Source organism: Oncorhynchus keta, chromosome 11 (genome assembly GCF_023373465.1).
Source record: "Oncorhynchus keta strain PuntledgeMale-10-30-2019 chromosome 11, Oket_V2, whole genome shotgun sequence".
In the NCBI taxonomy this organism is placed as follows: Eukaryota; Metazoa; Chordata; class Actinopteri; order Salmoniformes; family Salmonidae; genus Oncorhynchus; species Oncorhynchus keta.
In genome coordinates, this window is record NC_068431.1 from 52,477,483 (window position 1) to 52,497,094 (window position 19,612).

General features: G+C 41.8%; 1 protein-coding gene across 1 annotated transcript in view; it reads left to right on the top strand.

Annotated features, from left to right (window-relative positions):
* LOC118390582 (eukaryotic initiation factor 4A-I) overlaps positions 1 to 19,612 on the top strand; it is a 36,193-nt gene that overhangs the window by 6,270 nt on the left and 10,311 nt on the right. Inside the window, exons 2-7 of the mRNA XM_035781278.2 lie at positions 2,771 to 2,828; positions 3,075 to 3,207; positions 3,830 to 3,969; positions 4,648 to 4,816; positions 6,649 to 6,758; positions 16,777 to 16,920. Coding sequence (XP_035637171.1) covers positions 2,771 to 2,828; positions 3,075 to 3,207; positions 3,830 to 3,969; positions 4,648 to 4,816; positions 6,649 to 6,758; positions 16,777 to 16,920 — 754 coding nt within the window. The remainder of the gene's footprint in view (positions 1 to 2,770; positions 2,829 to 3,074; positions 3,208 to 3,829; positions 3,970 to 4,647; positions 4,817 to 6,648; positions 6,759 to 16,776; positions 16,921 to 19,612) is intronic.

Here is a 19,612-nt window from a genome sequence, read left to right on the forward strand (position 1 = left end):
ACCGTGGCTCTAATAAAAAGTGCCAACGTGAAGCGCCACTACGAGACAAAGCACGATCTTTTGAGCAAAAATATCCACAGCAGTCTGAGGTGAGGGTACGCAAAATAAACAAACTCAAAGCCCAGTATGATCGGTCCACCAGAGTCCTCTCCCATGCATTCACTGCCCAACAACGTGCAAGTGAATGTTCACCAAAAATTGCTTGGATTTTGGGTCAACACCAACATCCGTTTTACTGACGGGGGAGTGGCGATGGAGTGCACGAATGCTGTTGCTGAAACTTTACTTGGCGGTTAACAAAAAGACGAGCTGTGTGAAAAGGTCAAGAAAATCCCAATGTCGCGTACAACAACAGCAAGATAGAGTGAAATACATACAGAGGATGTATTAACACAGCGTGATGAAGCTATTTGGAGTGCACCACGCAGAGCATTAGCTGTTGATGAATCTACTGATGTAAGTGATAAGGCCCAGCTTCTGGTGTATGTTAGATTTTACCACACAGAGAAGACGAAATTCTGCGAAGACCTGTTAGGTGTAACACCACTCGAGACGCATACAAGAGGAAAGGACATATCCATGGCCATAAAGGATATGCAGAGAAAGCGGGGAATAGATCTAAAACAAGTGGTCTCTATCACCTCAGATGGGGCCCCTGCCATGATAGGAAGAGCGAGGGGAGCTGTGGCACGGCCGAAAGAGGGAAACCCTGACCTCACAGGAATCTGTCGGAAGAGTATGCTGAAGTGATGTATACAATGATGAAACTCATGAACTTCCTCAGGGCATCCCCATCTCATCAGCATCGCCTGCTGAGAGAATTCCTGAAAGAAGTTGAGGCAAATGCAAAGACCTACTGCTGCACAACAACGTAAGATGGCTCAGTAAAGGCAGGGTGTTGAAACGCTTTTGGTCCATTCGAAAGGAGATAACAGCTTTCCTAGTACAGCTCAAGAGTCAGAAGGCAACACAGTTTTCACTTTTTTTTGCAAGACGAGCAAAATGGATATTGTTGCTTTTTTGGTAAACACCACGTCACACTTTAATGAGCTCAACGTGAAACTACAGGGCAAGAACAATTCAGTTTGATTTGATGACATCTGTCCTCTCCTTCCAGAGGGAACTGAAATTGTTCAATGAAGATCTTCAAGAAGACTGCACACATTTCAAAAGTGCAGAAACAGATTCAGGGTGAGAGATGCTTCTCCTCATGTTGACTTCATAGATAAAGCTGATTGGAAACTTCAGCAATCGCTTTGACAGCTTCAGCCTTAGATAGGGGTAAAATGCTTCAGCCTTTCCTTCTAATTGAGAATCCATTCATCATCACAGATGTCAGGGGATTTACAAAGGAGGTGACACAGACCTTCAAGTGGGCACATGTTGGATCTCTACAGATGGAACTGATTGATCTGCAAGCAAATATTGCACTAAGAGAGCACTTTCAACTAACTGATCATGATGCTTTTTGGCTGCAGGCATTGTCTGAGACTGTTCTCCCTGTTCTAACCAAAGTATCACTACACACCTTGACCATGCATGTCTCCACATACAGTTGTGAGTCTTCTTTCTCCACTATGAACATCATTAAGAATAAGTACCGTTCTAGACTCACCAATGAGCACCTACATACAATATGTGCATGACAATGGCACTGACTCCATTCCAGCCAAGGTTCAAATGACTGGCAGGGCAAGCAAAAGCCTATTTCTCTTACTAAAGAAGAGAGGTGGGAGAGAGTGTTGTAAAGATAAATATTAAACCTGTGGCTTCTTATTTGTTCAAAAATCAAAGCACTTTTTTCAGAAACAGGCACTTTTGTTATTTTTTTGTGAAGATGCGGCCTTGTTTTGCTTGAAGTGAAAACATTTGTGATAGGCCTACTTTTATTTATGATTACGCTGCATATTTATTTTACCTGTTTAAAGTGTCTACATTGCAAATGTGCAATAAATATTGTTGAAATGTCATTGAAATGTAGTACTTTGTTTATTAGCCATACATATACAAGAACTACATATGCCACCAAAACAGCGCACGTTAGACATTTTAATGGTTTGGACCTGTTGTGAATCACTGGACCTCTTTGAATTCTGATTGTGCACGCACCCCTGCTTTATGTAATGACAAGATCCGTCTTATCTGTGCCCTAACAATGGGAGTCGTTGGCGGGAAGTCAGGCGGAAGGAGGCGAGATCAGGCATGAACATTCTAGCCAATGAGAGGGCAGATAACGGTTGTGCACAACAAACAACTACGATATAAAATTATTTTTTCTCAAAGTTGTGGAGATGCCATGTGCGTCCACCATGTGCATTCATAACAAACTAAACATTACGAAACGTATATCAGATCAAATAAGCCTCACGTAGCAAATTAGCAATAAACAATGTTGTTGACCATATCTGACACTCATAGACCGCAATAAAAAATAAAATCCTCAATTGGTCTGCGTATCGCTGTATTTTCGCATTGACAGATTGATGGGAGTGGAGCTTCTTGCTTCATCTCGTCCTCAGAATGTATCACGCAAGTTAGGTGTGTGTGCCCCAGCTTTTGCATTGCTGTTTGTCAGCAACGTAATGCAAGTTTATTGAACATGGCTGCCTCAATGCAATCATTGTAATGAGCCAATCACATTCTGGCAGACCCCTTATAGATTTTTGGTCAGAAATGTTTTTTTTTCTTTCCCCAAGATATCATTATATTCGGCAAATGTATGCAACATGTCATGTATCATAAAGTATCAACATTGAACGTTTTCCTACAGAGACCTCTCCAACAGAGACAATGGCCCAGAGGGCATGGAGCCAGATGGCATCATTGAGGTAAGTGTGTGTGTGTGTGTCAAGCTACACTTTGTTAAATGTTGGATAAAGGACAGGTTGCATTGTTGAATATCGAATGGCATGTTGTCTAATGGAATGGAAGAAAAGATGCATGTATCTCACACTTGTTTTTTTTGTCTCCGCTGGCTAAAAAAACAGTACTGGGGTTTGTGTATAAGAAGTACAGTACTGGGGTGCTATTTATACTGACCGTGCTCTAACGATCGTTTTTTTTTCTCTCCACAGAGTAACTGGAATGAGATCGTGGACAGCTTCGATGAGATGGCCCTGCGTGAGACTCTCCTGAGAGGAATCTATGCCTATGGTTTTGAGAAACCGTCTGCCATTCAGCAGAGGGCCATCCTCCCTTGTATCAAGGGTAAGTACAAGCTTCCTAAAGTATAAACTCACACACACAGGATATAACCTCTGCATGTTGTTTATTTTGTTCACGTTTCAGTCAGACCTTTTTCAAGATGGGTATGAGCTAAGGTTTCAAAATGCCTATGTGTTGATTCTTGAACATTGCTTCTTGCTTCAAGACGATCTAGCCTAAATTGTCGCTGACTGAAGTTGCATGAGCATCTATACTTACTTGCTTAAAAATTGTATTTAAAAAAACATTTAACCTTTATTTAATTACTTAATCGTCTTAATTCCTGTGTCGAACATAAGGTTTTCTTAAGAGATCATACTATACTGGCTTTTATTTATTCCAGAGTATCCTACCGGTCAGGTTTGGAGACCTTCTCAATCTTGCCTTTAATTTTTTATTATTTTCATGCAAGTTAATGATTAAGCGTACACATTTCCTAAGCTTCAAAACAGAGTGACCCAAATGCCTTTAAAGCGTATCCTTGGTCTTAGCAACTAGGAACCAAATGGGATGAAACGGGTAGGGACCTACCTGAATTTTTGTCCAATAAGAAACACTTGTTTTTGTTTTCTGTTGCAAAATGTTTTGCTACGGTGTAAACAAATGAATTTTAATTTCCCACCAGGTTATGATGTCATTGCACAGGCCCAGTCAGGCACAGGGAAGACTGCCACGTTCGCCATCTCCATCCTCCAGCAGATTGATATCGAGCTGAAGGGCACCCAGGCCTTGGTCCTCGCTCCCACCCGAGAGCTGGCTCAGCAGGCAGGTTGCACAAACATTAAATTGGCCTAAAAACAGTTAACTGTGAATGCAACTCCTGCACCTTTTACACAGTTGCACCGATGCTGTACCATGGTGCCTCTGGTATTTTAATATGACATGGTCCTTTCCAGTACGGTTCTAGCAACTATGGTGGATGAGTAACCAGACCAGCACGGTAAAGCGTGGCTCGGCTCTGCTCCATAGTGTGAATCGTACCATAGTACCATCTCTCTCTCTGGGAAAGGAAGTGTCTTTGAGTGGCACTGAGTGTTATATCTGACAAGGGGAAAGGGACAATGCCATATTCATCCCAGCCAACTCGGTGCTGGTTCATGCTAAGGGCACAAACTCATAATTGAGTTGCAAAAATCTGATTCCTTATGAATATTGTTGCTTGCCAAAGTAATACAAATTTGTATGAAAAAGCTAAAAGTATCTTGACCATGGAATTACCTCGACTAAGAACATATGGAATAGAATTGTAATGTGGGTCTTCGTGAGTATTGTGTGCATGTAAATGTAGTAAAATGTGTGCCAGAGGGGGAGCTTTATCTTGCCACTGTACTTCTGCTTGCTCTCTGGGGTCTAGGCTGTGTTACTCTAAAATCACTTTGTGACAACTGCGGATTTGAAAAAGGGTTTTAATAAATTGTATTGACTCCCTCTCCTCTTCAATAGATCCAGAAGGTGATCCTGGCCCTCGGTGACTACATGGGAGCCTCCTGTCATGCCTGTATTGGCGGCACAAACGTCCGTAACGAGGTGACAAAGCTCCAGGCTGAGGCTCCGAACATAGTGGTTGGAACGCCAGGCCGCGTGTTTGACATGTTGAACCGCAAGTTCCTCTGTGAGTAATGACCTCAGGGTCTTTGTTTACTTTTGTGTTATTCTGCATTAATTATCTTTTTTTTGTAACCAGATTTGTATAGATAACAAGAGATTGGAATTTGATTTTTTTCCCCGAAGAACAGAATCAGAACAGCAAACGAAAGTGTTCCGGAACAGAACGGTTATTTTAAAAGCATGGGTACTGGTTAACCCTATAGGTCTAAGCCCTTAGATCGCAATATCTACTATGCTAACATATGAAATTGTTTTAAGATAATCATAAAATGTATAATTTAGCCATTTGATTTTGAATTTTAGGACCTCTGTAGGTATAGAAAATATATATTTGATGAAACATTGAATTTAGACTTTACTGCTATAACCCATAGAAACGCTTTGAATAACACCATTCATAAATGGCAAAACACAAAGTAAAAAAATAAATAATAAAAAACACGGTTTTGAAGTGTTTTTATACCTTTTGGCACATTTGACCCCCTAATGCACTTTTTGCCATTTTTACAGCCCGGTACTGGCGTAGAGCAGAACAACTGACACCTTCTTGTTTGTGAGAGTCCCCTTTTGATATTGGTGGCATATTAGTTTGTAGCTCCAACGGTTCGGTCTGGACAGTCAGTTTTTTGAGAAGACCTCTTTGAAATGAGGACATCCGCGACAGAGTTCAGACAACTGCCGTAAAGCTTGTAGATATCATAGACCCAAACAACAGAGACTGTCGTGTTCGTGGGAATCTCCACTTTCGTTATTGGTGACATATTAGGTTTTACAGTTGTGAAGCACGGGTGCGTCAATTGACTCTAGTTTTTTTTAAATAATGTTATTTTACGTTCTCAGGCATTTTTTTCAGTCCCACAAAAAAACGCAACAAAGTGCCTATGCAAAGCCCACACTTTGTCACTCAGAAATGTATTCCCGTGTCTGCCTGCCTGCCTGCCTGCCCGCCAGCTGAAAATCTTTTCCAGTGTGTGCGTGTAGACAACCTGCCCCTCCCCCTCCAAAGCATAGTCTCGTAGCCTATTGACGTTTCAAGCGTGATTCAGAAACGAGGTGAGAGATTTTTAATTCGAGAATAGATTAACCTACTCAATGCTAGTTAAGGATACTATCGTTTTCATGTTTCACATTGGCTTTATTAACTACAAAAAGGTAGGACTTGTTTTAAATTAAAATTCTGGTGCTGCTCTGCACACACATGCTTGCTTGCTAGCTAGCTGGTCCAACGTTAAGCCAACCCTAAAGTTCAAAGACATTCAAAATTCCTTCACAGAAGCTGCTCCTGCGTTGGTATAATTGTATAAATGCTTGTCACAACAACAACATCCACAGCACTTCAAGCCTCTTCCTCCACCCTCTCTCACTCTCTCCCCACCCACAACATTTCTGGCACATCTCGCACCCTACACTCATCTGTCCAATGCATGTAAATAGCTTGCCTGCTCCATAGCAATTAAGCTGCTCTTTCCCCACTGATTGGTAAGGTAATGGCAAACTAAATGTTTAAAAAAATTGATATCTCACAAGTTTAAAAAGGAACTGAAAGGAACGATATAAACATACTTTTTTTTGGTTCGAACCGGTTCAGATCTTTATTTTACTGGTTGGAACAGTGGAACAGAACGAACAAAATAATTGTTCTGTCCAAAACGAAATGATTGGAAAATAATCTCGGTTCTAACCCCTGGAGATAACATAACTGTTTGTCATACTTTTCTCAAGTTGTTGTTTACATCAGTATGTTTTATTAAATTATTTGCTTACTGAATGGAGTATTGGGATTGGACTATTTTGTGTTCAAATTGTCTGAACTAAGTGCTCATCTTCCCCCTACAGCTGCTAAGTACATCAAGATGTTTGTCCTGGACGAGGCTGATGAGATGTTGAGCCGGGGTTTCAAGGACCAGATCTATGAGATTTTCCAGAAGCTCGGCACCAGCACACAGGTAAGAGGACCACACGCACAAGTAAGGGCACAGACTGTCAAACAGTCCGTTAGAAAGCTATGATCATGACAAAATTGCGCCGACAGACACACCCTGTTATTTCTTATATTTCTTATATTATTTGCACAGAATGTTTGTAGTATTATTTCCTACAGCCGAAAATAACTTTTGGACATTCGATCGGTGGCCACTTCTCTGACCTGGATCCTTCCCGAGGTAGCCCCATCCATCCTGGGTGTTACACCAAACCGTTGACATTGGAGGAGAGGGAGAAGTGGGGTTCTAATCAGGCTCAGTCGGCGAGAAAATCATCCATTGCTTCAGAGTATATTACTTGTAAACGAGCTCAGGGTGAGGATCTCCTTTCAGAGAGACATAAGGGACTGTAACATACTCAGTTTTACAGAATCATGGCTCTATGGATTTATTGTCTCCATACAGCCAGCGGGGTTCTCTGTTAATTGCGAGGACAGGAAGAAATAACCATTTGGTAAAAACAAAGGTGGAGGGGTATGTCTCATGATTTAACAACTCATGGTGTGATTGTGGTAACGTACACCAACTCAAGGCCTTTTGTTCTCCCGATCTGGTATACCTGACCATTAAATGCCAACCGCATTACCTTCAGAGAGAATTTTATTTAGTTGTCACTGTCATGTATATTCCCCCAAGCAATGGCTCTCAAAGAACTACACCAGACTTTGTGCAAACTAGAAACCGTATATACAGAGGCCGCATTTATCATAGCTGTTGACTTTAATAAAGGAAATCTCAGGTAAATGTTTCCAAAATTCTACCAGCACATCTCCTGTGCTACACGTGGAGAGAACAAGGCCTTCCTCCACCCTCCCTTTGGCAAATCAGATCACACCTCCATCCTGCACCTCCCCACTTATAGACAGGAACTTATGCATGAAGCACCTGTGGTAAGGGCTGTTCAATGTTGGTCTGACCAATCGGAATCTATGCTTCAAGACTGTTTTGATCACTCGGACTGGGAAATGTTTCCGGTTCCCCTCTAGGAATAGTATTGACGTATACACTGACTTGGTGACTGGATTCATCAGGAAGTGCATAGAGTATGTTGTTCCTACTTTGACGATTAGCAATTATCCAAACCAAAAACCGCGGATAGATGGCAGCAATCGCAAAACTGAAAGTGTGAACCACCACATTTAACCACGACATGGTGACTGGGAACAGCTATGACCTCCGTAAGGCAAAATTATAATACAGGGACAAAGTGGAGTTGCATCTAGCTGTTAGATTACATGTGGCAGGGACTCCAGACAGATAATCACAGATTATAATGGGAAAGCCAACCACATCGTGAACACCGATGCCTCACTCCTGGGCAAGCTAAACACCTTTTCTTTGCCCATTTTGAGGAAAACAAGCAAATTGGGCTAACGAGGACTGTGTGCTCCCTATCTCTGTGGCCAATGTGAGTAAGGCCTTCAAGTGTGTTAAATGATAAGAAAAAGTCATACAATTCCAGGTGAACTTACAATGCAGTATAATGGTCCTTTTATGTTTGTTTGACCGCTAGGGCGAGGCAATGAAGTTATATACTGAACAAAAATATAAATGCAACCCGTAAAGTGTTGGTCCCATGAGCTGAAATAAAAGATCCCTGAAATGTTCCATATGCACAAAAAGCTTATTTCGCTCAAATTTTGTGCACAAATGTGTTTAGATCCCTGTTAGTGAGCATTTCTCCTGTGTGAAGATAATCCATCCACTTGATGGGTGTGGCATATCAAGAAGCACTTGTGCTGAAGTCAGGTGCAGGAGAGCAGAGAATTGTGAACAGGCGCACACTTTATTTCGTCAGGAGAGAATATACCGACGGACGCAGCTGCGTCCAAACACCTCAAGCCAACAAGGCAAAGTGTAAAACATGCAAAAACAGTCACAACCGTCAAATGTATACAATCAGGCTTCGTGAAATAACACGAGGGAAAACGCACGCAAGCCTAGTGAGTACACAAACACGTATCACAAAAACAATCTTACACAAAAACACGAGGGGGAACAGCGGAATAAATACATGTAGATTGATTGGGGAATGAAAACCAGGTGTGCAGGGAACAAGACAAAACAAATGGATACATGAAAAATGGAGCGGCGATGGCTAGAAAGCCGGTCGCATCGACCGCCGAACGCCGTCCGAACAAGGAGAGGAGCCGACATCGGCGGAAGTCGTGACACCCTCTGTCGAGCATTGAATTTTAAGCGCAGATTCAACGACAAAGACCAGGCTTGTTTTCCAATACCTCGCAAAGAAGGGCACCTATTGGTAGATGGGTAGACATTGAATATCCCTTTGAGCATGGTGAAGTTATTAATTACACTTAGGATGGTTTATTAATATGCCCTGTTGCTACAAAGATCTACAGGGATCCTGTTGATGGAGTGTAAAAGGAAACTGCCCAGGGATTTTACCATGAGGCCAATGGGGATTTTAAACCAGTCACAGAGAGTTAAATGTCTGTGATAGAAAACTGAGGATGGATCAACATTTATAGTTACTCCACAATACTAACATAAATTAGAGTGAGAAGGAGGAAGCCTGTACAGAAGAAAAATATTCCAAAACATGCATCATGTTTGCAACAAGGCACTAAAGTAATGCTGCAAAAGAATTGGCAAAGAAATTAACTTTTTGTGCATAATGTTTGGGGCAAATCCAATACATCACTGAGTTACCACTCTTTATATTTTTAAGCATGGGGGTGGCTGCATCGCGTTATGGGTATGCTTGTAATCGGTAAGGACTAGAGTTTATTTTGGGTGGGGGGTAAAGAGAAAAGGAATGGAGCTAAGCACAGGCATATTCTTAGAGGTAAACCTGGTTCAGTCTGCTTTTCACCAGACACTGGGAGACCAATCTGTATGGTTGAAAGAAATGGGGGTGGGAAAGGAGTGGCTAATATGTCTGGCTGCATATCTGACTGGCATACTTACCTTACTGCAAATTGATAAATTATGTGACTAAACGCAACAAAAAGAAGAAGAAACTGTATTATGAAGCCAAGATCAATGAAAAAAAACTTTGGAGTACTTTAAATGAAATTATGGGCAGAAAGACCAATTCAACTCCATCTTTCATCGAATCAGATGGCTTATTCATCACAAAACCATTGGATGTTGCCAATTATTTTAATGATTATTTCATTGGCAAAGTGGGCAAACTTATGCAGGAAATGCGAACAACGAACAGTGAGCAATTGTATTCATGCATTAAAAAAAACAAATAATGAAAGAATAGCATTGCCAGTTTGAATTTTGTAAAGTTAGTGTGGGAGAGGTGGATAAAATTATTGTTATCGATCAATAATGGCAAACCTCCTGGCATTGACAACTTAGATGGAAAGCTACTGAGGATGGTAGCTGACTCTATAGCCACTCCTATCTGTCATATTTTTAATCTGAGCCTAGAAGAAAGTCTTTGTCCTCCGGCCTGGAGGGAAGCCAAAGTCATTCCGCTTCCCAAGAGTGGTAAAGCTGCCTTTACTGGTTCTAACAGCAGACCTATAAGCTTGCTGCCAGCTCTTAGCAAACTGTTGGAGAAAATAGTGTTTGACCAAATACAATGCTATTTCTCTGTAAACAAATTAACAACAGACTTTCAGTATGCTTATAGAGAAGGGCACTCAACATGTACTGTACTGACACAAATGATGGATGATTGGTTGAAAGAAATTGATACTAAGAATATTGTGGGAGCTGTACTGTTAGATTTCAGTGCAGCCTTTGATATTATTGACCATAACCTGTCGTTGAAAAAACATATGTGTTATGGCTTTTCAACCTCAGCTCTGAATCCATGATATCAAATCAAATTTTATTTGTCACATACACATGGTTAGCAGATGTTAATGCGAGTGTAGCGAAATGCTTGTGCTTCTAGTTCCGACAATGCAGTAATAACCAACAAGTAATCTAACTAACAATTCCAAAACTACTGTCTTATACACACAAGTGTACATAAAGAATATGTACATAAAGATATATGAATGAGTGATGGTACAGAGCGGCATAGGCAAGATACAGTAGATGGTATCGAGTACAGTATATACATATGAGATGAGTATGTAAACAAAGTGGCATAGTTAAAGTGGCTAGTGATACATGTATTACATAAAGATGCATTAGATGATATAGAGTACAGTATATACATATACATATGAGATGAATAATGTAGGGTATGTAGACATTATATTAGGTAGCATTGTTTAAAGTGGCTAGTGATATATTTTACATCATTTCCCATCAATTCCCATTATTAAAGTGGCTGGAGTTGAGTCAGTGTGTTGGCAGCAGCCACTCAATGTTAGTGGTGGCTGTTTAACAGTCTGATGGCCTTGAGATAGAAGCTGTTTTTAGTCTCTCGGTCCCAGCTTTGATGCACCTGTACTGACCTCGCCTTCTGGATGATAGCGGGGTGAACAGACAGTGGCACGGGTGGTTGTTGTCCTTGATGATCTTTATGGCCTTCCTGTAACATCGGGTGGTGTAGGTGTCCTGGAGGGCAGGTAGTTTGCCCCCGGTGATGCGTTGTGGAGACTTCACTACCCTCTGGAGAGCCTTACGGTTGTGGGCGGAGCAGTTGCCGTACCAGGCGGTGATACAGCCCGCCAGGATGCTCTCGATTGTGCATCTGTAGAAGTTTGTGAGTGCTTTTGGTGACAAGCCGAATTTCTTCTGCATATGGCAATCTATCTAATATAACTCAAAGGGTTTTCTTTAATGGAAGCTTCTGTAATGTCAAACATGTAAAGTGTGGTGTACCGCAGTGCAGCTCTCTAGGCCCTCTACTCTTTTCTATTTTTACAAATGACCTGGCACTGGCATTAAACAAAGCATTTGTGTCCATGTATGCTGATGATTCAACCATATACGCATCAGCAACCACAGCTAATGAAGTCACTGAAACCCTTAACAAAGAGTTGCAGTCTGTTTTGGAATGGGTGGCCAGTAATAAACTGGTCCTGAACACCTCTATAACTGAGAGCATTGGTCCTTCTGTAGCTCAGTTGGTAGAGCATGGCGCTTGTAACGCCAGGGTAGTGGGTTCGATTCCCGGGACCACCCATACGTAGAATGTATGCACACATGACTGTAAGTCGCTTTGGATAAAAGCGTCTGCTAAATGGCATATATATATATATATTGTATTTGGTACAAATCATTCCTTAAGTTCTAGACCTCAGCTGACTGGTAATGAATGGTGTGGCTGTTGAACAAGTTGAGGAGACTAAATTACTTGGTGTTACTTTAGATTGTAAACCGTCATGATCAAAACATATAGATTCAATGTTTGTAAAGATGGGGAGAGGTCTAGCCGTAATAAAGAGATGCTCTGCTTTTTTGACACCACACTTCAAAAAGCATGTTCTGCAGGCTCTGGTTTTGTCTAATCTTGATTATTGTCCAATCGTGTGGTCGAGGGCTGTAAGGAAAAACCTAGTTAAGCTGCAGCTGGCCCAGAACAGAGCAGCACATTTAGCTTTTAATAGTAATCAGAGGGCTGACATGAATATTATGCATGCCAGTCTCTCTTGGCTAAGTGTTGAGGAGAGACTGACTGCGTCACTTCTTCTTTTTATAAGAAACAATGTGTTGAAAATCCAAAATTGTTTGCATAGTTAACGTACACACAGCTCTGACACACACACTAATCCCACCAGACATGCCACCAGGGGTCTTTTCACAGTCCCCAAATCCAGAACAAATTCAAGAAAGCGTACTGTATTATAATAAAAAATAAACAGAATAAACAGCAAACATGGTTTCAAAAAACAGATAAAGCAACAACTTGCGGCACAACTCCTCTCCCCTACTTGATCTAGATAGTTTGTGTGTATGCATTGATATGTAGGCTACGTGTGCCTTTTTGTAATGTAGTTCTGTCTTTGAGTAGTTCTTGTCTATTGATGTTCTGTATTATGTCATTCTGTATTATGTTTCATGTTTTGTGTGGACCCCAGGAAGAGTAGCTGCTGCTTTTGCAACAGCTAATGGGGATCCTAATAAAATACCAAATACCAGATCCACCTTTCAGCAGGACAATAACCTAAAATGCAAGGCCAAATATACACAAGTTACTTACCAAGACAACATTAAATGTTCCTGAGTGGCCTAGTTACAGTTTGACTAAAATTTGCTTAAATTTTGGCATGATTTAACAGAACTTTAAGAACTAAAAAAAAGTATTATAGGCGAATATTGTACAATCCAGGTTTGCAAAGCTCTTAAGAGAGTTACCCAGAAAGACCAACAGATGTAATCGCTGCCAAAGGTGATTCTAACATGTATTGACTCAGGCGGTTGACCACTTATCTAATCAAAATATTGTTTAACTTTACAATTTTTCTTCCACTTTGACAAAAAAAAAATTGCAATCAAATCCATTTGAATCCCACTTTAACACAACAAAAGTGGAACAAGTCTAAGGGTGTGAATACTTTCTGAAGGCACTGTAGAGCAGGTATTACCTATTTGCTGAAATGGGTGTGAGAGGGCGAAGTTCGTAACGTGGCTCGAAAACACAATGTTGTTCTCAATGAACAAGAATGTGAGCATATCTGCGGCTATAAACATACTTATCGCTCTCAAATGTCTTTGGCCCGGTCAGAATCTGCTGTGAAGGGCTGCTTGAATACAGACGGAAGCTAAGGTTGTTTTCTTTGCGTTTCCGTCCTGCTCCGTTGGTATGAATACTGGGGTGGTGTTGGCGTAAATGTGTCAACATGTTCGAGGTGTTGGCAGCTGCATAGGCTATTCTCGTTGAGCAGTGGCGACATACTCTATCTGTCCATCGCCGTTGTAATCTACTGGAAAGCCAAAATGTTTTTCAAACTGGAGATTTAAACGATGAGGGAAAATCCTCCTGGTTTATCGACCCCCAACACTAGTCATTGCACAGAACTAGTTCCCGGCTGAGCCTCTCTAAAGTAAAGTTTGGAATTCGCCAATTAAGATTTTAATTCTCATTACATCATGTGCAATAGGCTTTAGTTGATTTAACAGAATAGACCATGTTTACTTCAGCTCAGATTTACTCAAGGCATACACCGCAGTGTAGTCATAGCCTATTCCTCGAGTAAAAAAAAAAAAAGTTACATCTTTTTTTAATGTAATCATTCAGGTTCAGTGCAGACCGACCCGAGGTGTCCGTACCGAACGGTTCGATACGAATACGTGTACCGTTACATTCCAACAAGAAAGCAAAGGCTACTGAACTCATGAAGTGCATTTAAGGATCATATCACCTCCACTTTACCCGACACCCTAGATCCACTACAATTTGCATATTGCACCAACAGATCCACGGATGACACAATTGCCATTGCACTGCACACTGCCCCATCCCACCTGGACAAGAGGAATACATATGTAAGAATGCTTTTCATCAACTACAGCTTAGTGTTCAACACCATAATGCCCTCCAAGCTCATCACTAATCTCAGGGCACTGGGTCTGAACCCCTCCCTGTGCAACTGGGTCCTAGACTTCCTGACGGGCCGACCCCAAGTGGTGAAGGTAGGCAACAACACCTTTATCAGGCTGATCCTCAACACACGGGCCCCACAGGGGTGTGTGCCCAGCCCCCTCCTGTACTACCTCAGGAGGCTGAAGAAATTTGGCTTGGCCCCTAAGACCCTCACAAACTTTTAAAGATGCACCATCAAGAGTGTTCTGCCGGGCTGTATCACCACCTGGTACGGCAACTACACTGCCTGCACTCAATGACATCTACCGTGTGTCACAGGAAGACCAAGAAGCTCATCAAAGATCTCAGCCACCCGAGCCACGGCCTGTTCACCCCGCTACCATCAAAAAGTTATTATTTATTTGGACATCACACATTATAGTCTTATTCTTATACAGACATCGTACACACTCTCACTAAATCACATCCAATATCATACACATCAACATACTCAGATTTACTACACACATAATATCTTGTCTCAATTTTCTAACATCTGCGGCATTGGGAATAAAACAAATATTGCTAGAACCTATTTCTTGAATTCTAAATATCAAACATTTGAAAGCTCTACTTTTGACCGTCATAATGTCTGATGGCAGTAACTTTACAAGCACTAATTATTGTAAATTTAGACTGAGGATAGTATCTAGTTATGGTAAGGGGTGAAATAAGTACAGCCAGTAATAATTAGAATGGTTTAGCAGATTATTAAAAGAAGATCCGTCTTTACATTGCTAAAAGAAAAGGAATGTAACAATTACTGTTTACAGGAAACTCACTCTACATCCTTAGATGAAGTTGCGTGGGAAAAGGAATGGGGTGGTGAAATAATTTTCTGTCATGGACAAAGGAACTCAAAAGGTGTGATGATATTAATGAACAAATATTACGATCTGAATGTGCAAATAGTCAGGAATGTTTCGCAAGGAAGGTGGATCCTTTTGAATATGAAAGTGGACGAAAACGAGATTTGTCTCATTAATCTATATTGTCCAAATCAGGATTATCCGTACTTTTATATCCGTACATTTATACCAATTTATGGTTGAGTCTCCGCAGGGTACCGTGGTATTGGGATTCTCTTGGCTCTGGCGACACAATCCCTCCATTGACTGGGCTACTGGTGCCATTGTGGGCTAGAGCCTGTCCTGCCACACTCATTGCCTGAAGTCAGCTCTGCCTGCCCCGAGAAGTGTTCCTGGGGGCTTGGAAATTGCCCCGACCTCTCCGCCAGCTTTGCAGAGTACCAGGACCTCCGGGAGAGGTTCAGTAAGGCCCGGGCCACTTCGATTCCGGTATCCAAGAAGGTCAAGCCTGAGGCGCTGGCGTGCCGCGACTACACCCCCGGAAGCCGAGGCCTTTCCCCCCCGTTCCAAGATCATTAGCCCCTCTGCTGTTCATCCTCTGTTGCCCCTTACTCTCCGTATTTTTCCTACCCTTTCTGTGTCTAGAGTCTAAAACCATGTCTGACTGCCCCTTGTCTTCTGTTTCTAGGCCCAACCCTTCCCCCCGTGTCATTGGTGGCCAGCCAGCGTACACGGTGAGACGCCTCCTGAGGGTTCGGGGCAGGGATTTCCAGTACCTGGTTGACTGGGAGGGTTATGGCCCGGAGGAGAGGTGCTCTGTTCCCGCTAAAGACATCCTGGACCTGGGCCCTCATTGCCGACTTTCACCGCCGGCACCCCCAGTCAACCAGGTATCCGCCCAGGTGGAACGCCAGGTGGCGTCCCTAGGGGGGTGGGGGGAGGTACTGTCATGTCCTGATCTGTTTCACCTTGTGCTTGTCTCCATCCCCTCCAGGTGTTGCCCATCTTCCCCACTTAGCCTCTTGGTATTTATACCTATATTTTCTGTCTGTATGTGCCAGTTCGTCTTGTTTGTTCAAGTCAACTAGCGTTTGTCTCTGCTCCTGTTTTTCCCCAGTCTCTCCTTTTTTCATCCTCCTGGTTTTTGACCCTTGCCATTCTTGACCCTCTACCCGCCCGCCTAACCACTCTGCCTGTCCCTGACCCTGACCCTGCCTGCCGTACTGTTCCTTTGCTCCGCCTCTGGATTACCAACCTCTGTCTGACCTGAGCCTGCCTGCCGTCTGGTACCTTGGCCTCTACTCTGGATTATCGACCCCTGCCTTCCTCGACCTGTCGTTTGCCTGCCCCTGTGGTTACGATGAACATTGTTACTTCACACAGTCTGCACTTGGGTCTTACCTTGATTCCTGATATATAGATTACTGCAGTGTTGGAGCTAGAAACATAAGCATTATGCTGTACTTGTGATAACATCTGCAAATCTATGAATGCGGCCAATACATTTGATTTGATTTCATGCTCTTCCTGCTGCCTCTCTGGAAATTCAGGACTTTTAATTAAGATTTTTTTGCTGACAAATGTCGCAACAGAATTAAGCATCATCTTGGCGAATATAGAATATTTATATCTGAGAGAGAGAGACTTTCCTCTGTCAGGTATTTTGTTCTATAGAGCCTAGCTAATACCTTTTCTCAACCCTATTTTCCAGGTGGTGCTCCTGTCTGCCACCATGCCTCAGGATGTGCTGGAAGTCACCAAGAAGTTCATGCGTGACCCAATCCGTATCCTTGTGAAGAAGGAGGAGCTCACCCTGGAGGGTATTCGCCAGTTCTACATTAACGTGGAGAAAGAGGTATTGCTGTTCTAGATGCTTGTTCTAGAAAAGTATATATAGATAAAATATAAGGCTCTTTATATATGCTTGTGATACAAGAGTTTCGTGAGGCTCTTTGCTCTACTAGTAATAAATAATAATAAATCGACTCATTGAGCATCCTATATGTAAGTAAAACAGTTGATTTTAACATTTTAAAAAAATGTATCTAAAAGAAGAACAAAGGTCATGAAGTAGACACATTTTGTCAATACAACACAGTAACTCATTGGGCTCGGAATTGCCTGGGATCTCAAGATACGATATGCAATTCTGTGATTATATTGCCAATCGAGGTTTGAAACATATTGCTCACCATACGTCTGCTTCAGAGGGACAAGAGAGAGCCGTGAGAAAACAAGTTTTGATCAGTTATGGAAATAAGTGCTCAAATCAAATTGGCTCCCTATTTAACACCAGACTGCAACATTCTAACAGTGTAATTAATAAATGTCATATATGCTATCTCAAATATATTCATTTTTTTGATTGCGTTTACGAAGGATTTGGATAGCATTGGAATACGATTTGTATTTAATTTAAAAGAACACAATAGTGTTTTCATTAGTTTGTTACTGTAGGCTATATGTAAAAACAAAACAAACAAACTAATTCATTAAAGAAGCAGTGCGGCTTGGTTGGGTTGTGTAGCGGAGGACGCATGACTTTCAACCTTCGTCTCTCCCGAGCCCATACGGGAGTTGTAGCGATGAGACAAGATAGTAGCTACTAAACAATTGGATACCACGAAATTGGGGAGAAAAAGGGGTAAAATTCAAAAACAAAAAAAGTGTTCAATCTATTTTATTGGTTGAATGCCTGTGTTACAACTACAGTATGAAACAGAAATCATATGTGTTGGAACACGGTAAACAGCTTTTTATAATGACAACATTAAATAAATAAAAAATACCCCAACCACGAGCCGTCTAATGATGAAAACATCTGCAACCTAAACATCATTATAAGTGCCAAGTGGCCTTGTTAAAATCAGAACAAAAGCAATAATGGCATTATAATGGGCTCCAAATGTATTGAGACAGTAAACAAAACTTATTTTTGTTTAGGTTGAGTTTCGGGGTGATTATCAGCTGGGAAATGCACTTTCACTTGTCAGGAGAAGGAGCAGAGCAGGCCCTACTGTCGGGAGAAGGAGTGGCAACGGGGGGAACCATAAAAATATGACACACCCTCCTAAAACTGGTTAGAACTCCAGTTCTGATACTGTATGTAACTATCGATTTTTGCAACACCCCCCTCACTAGTAACTGTTCTGACCACATACAGTTGTAGTCGGAAGTTTATATACACAATAGCCAAATACATTTAAACTCAGTTTTTCACAATTCCTGACATTTAATCCTAGTAAGAATTCCCTGTTTTAGGTCAGTTAGGATCACCACTTTATTTTAAGAATATGACATTTCAGAATAATAGCAGAGAGAATTATTTATTTCATCTCATTTCATTTATTTCTTTCATCACATTCCCAGTGGGTCAGAAGTTTACATGCACTCAATTAGTATTTGGTAGCATTGCCTTTAAATTGTTTAACTTGGGTCAAACGTTTCGGGTAGCCTTCCACAAGCTTCCCACAATAAGTTAGGTGAATTTTGTCCCATTCCTCCTGACAGAGCTGGTGCACCTGAGTCCGGTTTGTAGGCCCCCTTTCTCACACACACCTTTTCAGTTCTGCCCACAAATTTTCCATAGGATTGAGGTCAGGGCTTTGTGATGACCACTCCAATACCTTGACTTTGCTGTCCTTAAACCATTTTGCCACAACTTTGGAAGTATGCTTGGGGTCATTGTCCATTTGGAAGAACCAGCTTTAACTTCCTGACTGATGTCTTGAGATGTTGCTTCAATATATCCACATCATTTTCCTGCCTCATGATGCCATCTATTTTGTGAAGTGCACCAGTCCCTCCTGCAGCAAAGCACCCCCACAACATGATGCTGCCACCCCCGTGCTTCACGGTTGGGATGGTGTTCATTGGCTTGCAAGCCTCCCCCTTTTTACTCCGAACATTACGATGGTCATTATGGCCAAACAGTTCTATTTTTGTTTCATCAGACCAGAGGACATTTCTCCAAAAAGTACAATCTTTGTCCCATGTGCAGTTGCAAAGTGTCGTCTGGCTTTTTTATGGCAGTTTTGGAGCAGTGGCTTCTTCCTTGCTGAGTGACCTTTCAGGTTATGTCGATATAGGACTCGTTTTTACTGTGGCTATAGATAATTTTGTACCTGTTTCCTCTATCGTCCTTTGCTGTTAATTGATTTGCACTTTTAGCACCAAAGTACATTCATCTCTAGGAGACAGAATGCGTCTCCTTCCTGAGTGGTATGACGGCTGCGTGGTCCCATGGTGTTTATACTTGCGTACTATTATTTGTACAGATGAACGTGGTACCTTCAGGCGTTTTGGAAATTGCTCTCAAGGATGAACCTGACTTGTGGAGGTCTACAATTGTTTTTCTGAGGTCTTGGCTGATTTCTTTTGATTTTCCCATGCCTCAAAGAGGCATTTGAATGTAGGCGTTGAAATACATCCACAGGTACACCTCCAATTGACTCAAATAATGTAAATTAGCCTATCAGAAGCTTCTAAAGCCATGACACCATTTTCTGGAATTTTCCAAGCTGTTTAAAGGCACAGTCAACTTAGTG